The sequence below is a fragment of the Coffea arabica genome, chromosome 6e (genome assembly GCF_036785885.1).
Source record: "Coffea arabica cultivar ET-39 chromosome 6e, Coffea Arabica ET-39 HiFi, whole genome shotgun sequence".
Taxonomy (NCBI): domain Eukaryota; kingdom Viridiplantae; phylum Streptophyta; class Magnoliopsida; order Gentianales; family Rubiaceae; genus Coffea; species Coffea arabica.
This window is the reverse complement of record NC_092321.1, coordinates 47,871,768-47,877,267: the sequence shown is the minus strand read 5'-3', so window position 1 is coordinate 47,877,267 and position 5,500 is coordinate 47,871,768. Positions and strand designations below refer to the sequence as shown.

Below are 5,500 nucleotides of genomic sequence, written 5' to 3'. Positions count from 1 at the left end.
TGGAGTTTTTGGGATTTCATGACAATCTATTTATTTTCTTGCTTCCAACACTACCAAAGCCCCTTATATAATCTTATATACAACATATACTAACTATACAACAAGTTTAGGCAGAAATTTATTAAACCCTAACTTGCATATATCATCCAAAATCATCACCACAACTTGCATATCTTCTAATCAAGCCAAAACATGAACTAGATAACATCTTAAACCAAAATTTAAAACAACAAGAACCATGATCAGATCTTATACCTCAAAGACAAAGCTTGGAAGAGTGATACTCCACCTCCTTTGGAAATTTTTAGTTCCCCTAGCTTCCCAACTCACAACTCACTCTTTAATCGGTTTAGAATTTTGATTCCTCACTTGGATAGTGCAAATCAAGAAGGAAATGGTTTTCTCTTGCTCTCCCTTTCTCTTTTCTCGGCCAAGGAGCAGAAAAAATGAAGAAGAAAGGCTGCTCTTATGGTGTTAAGAAGACAAGAGGATTAGGATTAATCTTGACCACAAGCTTGCCAACACTTGTCACCTTCAACACCACACAAAATTTTCTTTTCTTTCCTTGCATTTTGGCCCCAAAATTTCGGCCAAGAGATGACCATGAGGAGGGGGGATATTTTGCTCAATTATTAATGAGCTTGTATGGTAAGAAAGTGGTGGTCAAGTGGTGCGTTCAATCGGTAGTGCACGATACCTGTCGGTTCGCACCGTTTTTCTTAAAAACACATGTACTAGGGTTTTTTTTCTTCCTATTCACTAACCTTATATCATTGCCCCTAATCACATATTATTTCTCACTTAAAAGTCACTTTTAATCACCAAATTTGATCCTTGTTCCATATTGAAAATACATCCGGCGAAAAATCGCGAAAACCCTAATTTTGCTCCAATCTTGAAACCAAAAGTGAAACCCTACTTTCTAGGTTTATTTACACTCATTGTGGAATGATTTGGGTAGTAGGGCTTTAATAAATAATAATTTCCAAATAAAAGGCATTTTTGAGAAAAAAATATAAGAAGTTTGCGAGTCCTCACACTCTCTCCTCCTTAAAAGAATTTCGACCTCGAAATTCAATGGATCCTAGACAAACTAGCTGGTAGCTCAAGTCGATAAGCCACCTTTCCTATTCGCTGAAGTACATTGAAAGGTCCTATATATCGTGGTTGCAACTTTTTACCTTTTCCTGCCCGAATCTTTCCCTTCAATGGTGTAATCCGAAGAAACACTTTATCCCCTATTTCAAACTCCAAATCTTTCCTTCGATGATCGGCATAACTTTTCTGTCGGCTTTGGGCTGTTTGAAGTCTTTGGCGGATTACCTTTACCCTTTCATAGGCTTCCTCAACCCATGGTATTGTTGCCGGATCTATAATCTTTCTTTCTCCTACTTCCTCCCAATGGATTGGAGATCGACATCGTCGTCCATACAAGGCTTCATATGGGGCCGTTTGAATAGAGGAATGATAACTATTGTTATAAGCGAATTCAACCAAGGTTAAATATTGACTCCAACCTCCTCCAAAATCCACAATACAGGCTCTCAGCATATCCTCAAGAGTTTGGATGGTTCTCTCAGATTGTCCATCAGTTTGTGGATGATACGCTGTACTATAGTTCAATTTAGTTCCTAGAGCCTTTTGCAATTTCTGCCAAAATCGAGATACAAACCTGGGGTCTCTATCCGATACAATACTCACTGGTACCCCATGTAGTCTCACTACCTCATCCATATAAAGTTTAGCAAGTTTCTCCAAAGGATATTTCATGTTCACTGGCAGAAAATGTGCAGTCTTAATTAATCGGTCCACTATTACCCAAATTGCATCATGCCCCTTTTGTGTTCGTGGCAACCCTGATACAAAATCGATCGTTATGTACTCCCATTTCCATTCAGGAATCTCTAAAGGCTGTAAAAAATCTGATGGTTTTTGATGCTCAGCTTTCACTTGTTGGCACGTAAGACACTTTTGTACAAACTGGGCAATCTCCGCCTTCATATTCTCCCACCAATACAGACTTTTAAGATCTTGGTACCTCTTATTATTCCCTGGGTGCACCGTATACCTAGAGCGGTGTGATTCCTCCAAAATCTCCCTCTTTAATTCCTCATCCTTAGGTACAACGACACGATTTCGGAATTTTAAGATTCCATCAGGACCTATGTTGAAGTTAGGCAACTCCCCTTTCTTCATTTTTTCCACCCATTTTTGCACCATTGTGTCCTTTGCTTGGCCCTCTTTAATCCGATCCAACAGTGTCGACTTCACCTTAATATTTCCAAAAATCACCTTCTCCGGTTCCAGACGAGGTTTCCACTCACAGACATCTTCTAACAGGCTCCACTCTCCCACTGTGGAACTTGCTAGTTGAGCTTTTCGGCTTAAAGCATCTGCTACAACGTTGGCTTTTTCAGGATGGTAGTTAATTGTACAGTCATAATCCTCTAAGAACTCTACCCACCGACGTTGTCTTAGATTTAGCTCCTTCTGAGAAAACAGATACTTAAGCCTCTTATGATCCGTATAAACCTCGAAAGTTACACCCTAGAGATAATGTCGCCATTTCTTCAAAGCGAACACTACAGCTGCAAGCTCCAAGTCATGGGTCAGATAATTCTGCTCATGAGGTTTTAACTTCCGAGATGTATAGGCAATCACATTCCTATTTTGCATCAACACGCACCCTAGCCCTTCTTTTGAAGCATCGGTATAAACCGTATAATTATCACTCCCACTGGGCAGAGCTAAAACTGGAGCCATAGTCAATTGTTTCTTAAGCTCTTGGAAACTACCTTCACACTTGATATCCCAAATATACTTTCCTTGTTTCTTGGTCAAGTTGTCAAGGGTCCCGCAATTCTCAAGAAGTTCTTTATAAATCGTTGGTAGTACCCTGCTAGACCTAGAAAACTTCGCACCTCTGTGGGATTTTCTGGCCGCTTCCATTTGGCCACAGCTTCCACTTTTGCCGGGTTTACAGCAAGGCCATCTTTTGAAATTATGTGACCTAGAAACGCCACACTTTCCAACCAAAATTCACACTTACTGAACTTAGCAAACAATTGGTGCTCTCTTAGGGTTTGCAGCACTATCCGCAAATGTTGTTCATGCTCCTCCCTTGACTTCGAATACACTAAGATATCATCAATAAACACCACTACAAACCTATCCAAGTAAGGTTTGAACACTCGATGCATCAGATCCATGAATGCCGCTGGGGCATTAGTTAAACCAAAAGGCATTACCGCGAACTCAAAATGCCCATATCGAGTGTTAAACGTCGTTTTTGGCACATCCTCCTTTCTAATTCTCAATTGATAGTACCCTTGTCGAAGATCCAATTTAGAAAACACCACAGCCCCTTGTAACTGATCAAACAACTCATCAATATGAGGTAATGGGTATTTATTCTTCACAGTTACTGCATTCAACCCTCGATAGTCAATGCACAACCTTAAACTCCCGTCCTTCTTCTTAACAAATAGCACTGGAGCTCCCCACGGGGACTCGCTCTCATGAATAAACCCTCGTTCTAGTAAATCTTGCAATTGCACCTTTAACTCCTTAAGCTCAGCAGGAGCCATTCGATAAGGAGTTTTAGAGATGGGAGTAGTTCCGGGTACTAGATCAACCTTAAATTCAATTTCTCTTTCAGGTGGCAGAGACTCCAACTCCTCCGGAAATACGTTCGGGTATTCACTGATTACTGGCATGTCTTCCAACTTAATCTTTTCTCCCGGAGTGTTAATCAGGAAAGCTAAATAACTACGTGCCCCACGACTAAGCAATTTCCTTACCCTTATTCCCGAAATAAGCGTAGAAGAGGCTATCATACCCCTCACGTCTAACTTTAGAGTTGCCTCCCCCGGTATACAAAATTCGACCACTTTCATCCTACAATCTACTCGAGCATGATAATGAGCTAGCCAATCCATACCTAGAATGACATCGTACCCCTTGATGGCTAGACTAATGAGGTCAACTACCAATTTTCGTTCACCAACCCAAATATCACAATTCCTATACACCTCATTCGCAAGCAAAATTTGATTACCCGTAGGTGTTCTTATCTCTAAGTCATAAGGTAACCTTTCAACTTTCAAATCAATTCCAAGCATAAATGCGGGATTAACAAAAGAATGAGTAGCACCGGGGTCTATCAAAATTCTGGCTAACCGGTGAAAAACAGGGATTGTACCTTCTACCACCTTCGTTGGTTCAGGCACGGATTGTTGGTCCAGCGAATATACTTTGGCCGGTACCCTCGACCTAGCCCCTCCAACATTGGTCGGCCTTGGGTTTGACCTGGCAGTCGACTGGGTATCACTGATCAACGGGCAGTTGACTATCTGGTGATCCACACCTCCGCACCTCAGGCACTTTCGGGCCTTTCTCCAGCACTCATCCTCGGTGTGGTTCGGTTTTCCGCAGTACCCACACGTTACCCGGGGAGTGGAGGTTTGGCCTCCCTGGGGAATACCTCTACCTTGGCCTCTACCACTTTGGCCTCCCCTCTGGGCACCTCCTCTCGGAGCACTTCCCCTAGATGTGCTCGAAAACCTTCCACCTCCAGCCCCACGACCGGATTTAGCAGGTGACGGCTCCGATCACCTCGTACTGACCCTTGGGCTCCACTAGGTGCCCCTCTCCGCTTAGCATGGAAATTTCTCACTTGCCCCCTAGCAGTCTCTATCCTTAGGGCCTTCTCCAGAACCTCCGTGAATGTATTAATTTGGGCCGCCGCTAAGGCTTCTTGTAACTCCACATTCAGTTCTTGCACAAATCTCCGTACTTTTCTTTGTTTCTTGTGCGAATTTGGACAACTTTGTAATATGAGTCTCATACTCAGTTACACTCAACATTCCCTGGCGGAGTTTAATGAAATCGTCCTCTCGCTTCTCCTGGATGATGGGTGGAAGGTATTTTTCGTTAAATTCCCGTACGAAGCTTAACCAGGTCCATGCAGTCGCCTCTCTCTCCCACTTGGCCCTCACTACGTTCCACCAAGGCCTAGCTGGCCCCTCGAACTGGAAAACAGCGAATTGGACTTGCCTCTCCTCTGTATAGTTTAGGGCGGCAAAAATATTAATCATGGCCTCCAGCCATTTCTCAGCTCTGCCCGGGTCTGGTCCTCCCAAGAACTTGGGTGGGGAGAACTTTTGAAATCTCTCTAAGGCCCTATCCTGCCCCATCTCGGGGTCCCTAGGTTGATTTACAGGGGCTTGACCCTGTTGTTCCACTAAACGGGCCAGAATATTAGTCATCTGCTGGATGGCAGTTGCCACTTGGTCTCCCCCTACAGCCTGGGGTCCAGGTTGTGGCTCAACCGTTGCCTCTCTCTCCTCTCTCGGTTCTGGTACCGGTTCCTATACCTGTCTACCCCCACGGTCTCGACTAGGACCGCGTCCTCGGTTAGTTTCCCTGGTTTGATTTCTTCTACCCTCCATGTTTTGGATTTAGGCAACTATAAACATATAAACAAGGTAAGGTATAGCTC

General features: G+C 43.4%; 1 protein-coding gene across 1 annotated transcript; it reads right to left on the bottom strand.

Moving 5' to 3' along the window:
* Window positions 1-1,074: 1,074 nt before the first annotated feature.
* On the bottom strand, window positions 1,075-3,716 carry LOC140009902 (uncharacterized). Its single transcript, XM_072056238.1, has 4 exons — window positions 3,328-3,716; window positions 2,533-2,588; window positions 1,982-2,408; window positions 1,075-1,471 (listed from the first exon to the last, which is right to left on the bottom strand). Exons 1-4 carry the CDS (start codon window positions 3,714-3,716, stop codon window positions 1,075-1,077), a joined length of 1,269 nt encoding a protein of 422 aa, XP_071912339.1.
* Window positions 3,717-5,500: the final 1,784 nt, after the last annotated feature.

Excerpts from the sequence above, each read along its gene's own strand:
- LOC140009902 (XM_072056238.1), bottom strand. The coding sequence starts at position 3,716 with ATGCCAGTAATCAGTGAATACCCGAACGTATTTCCGGAGGAGTTGGAG. Across the intron at positions 2,589-3,327 it reads AAATTGGATCTTCGACAAGG|CTGTAGTGTTCGCTTTGAAG; the intron begins GTACTATCAATT and ends TGGAGCTTGCAG. Across the intron at positions 2,409-2,532 it reads TCTAGGGTGTAACTTTCGAG|CCAACGTTGTAGCAGATGCT; the intron begins GTTTATACGGAT and ends ATCCTGAAAAAG.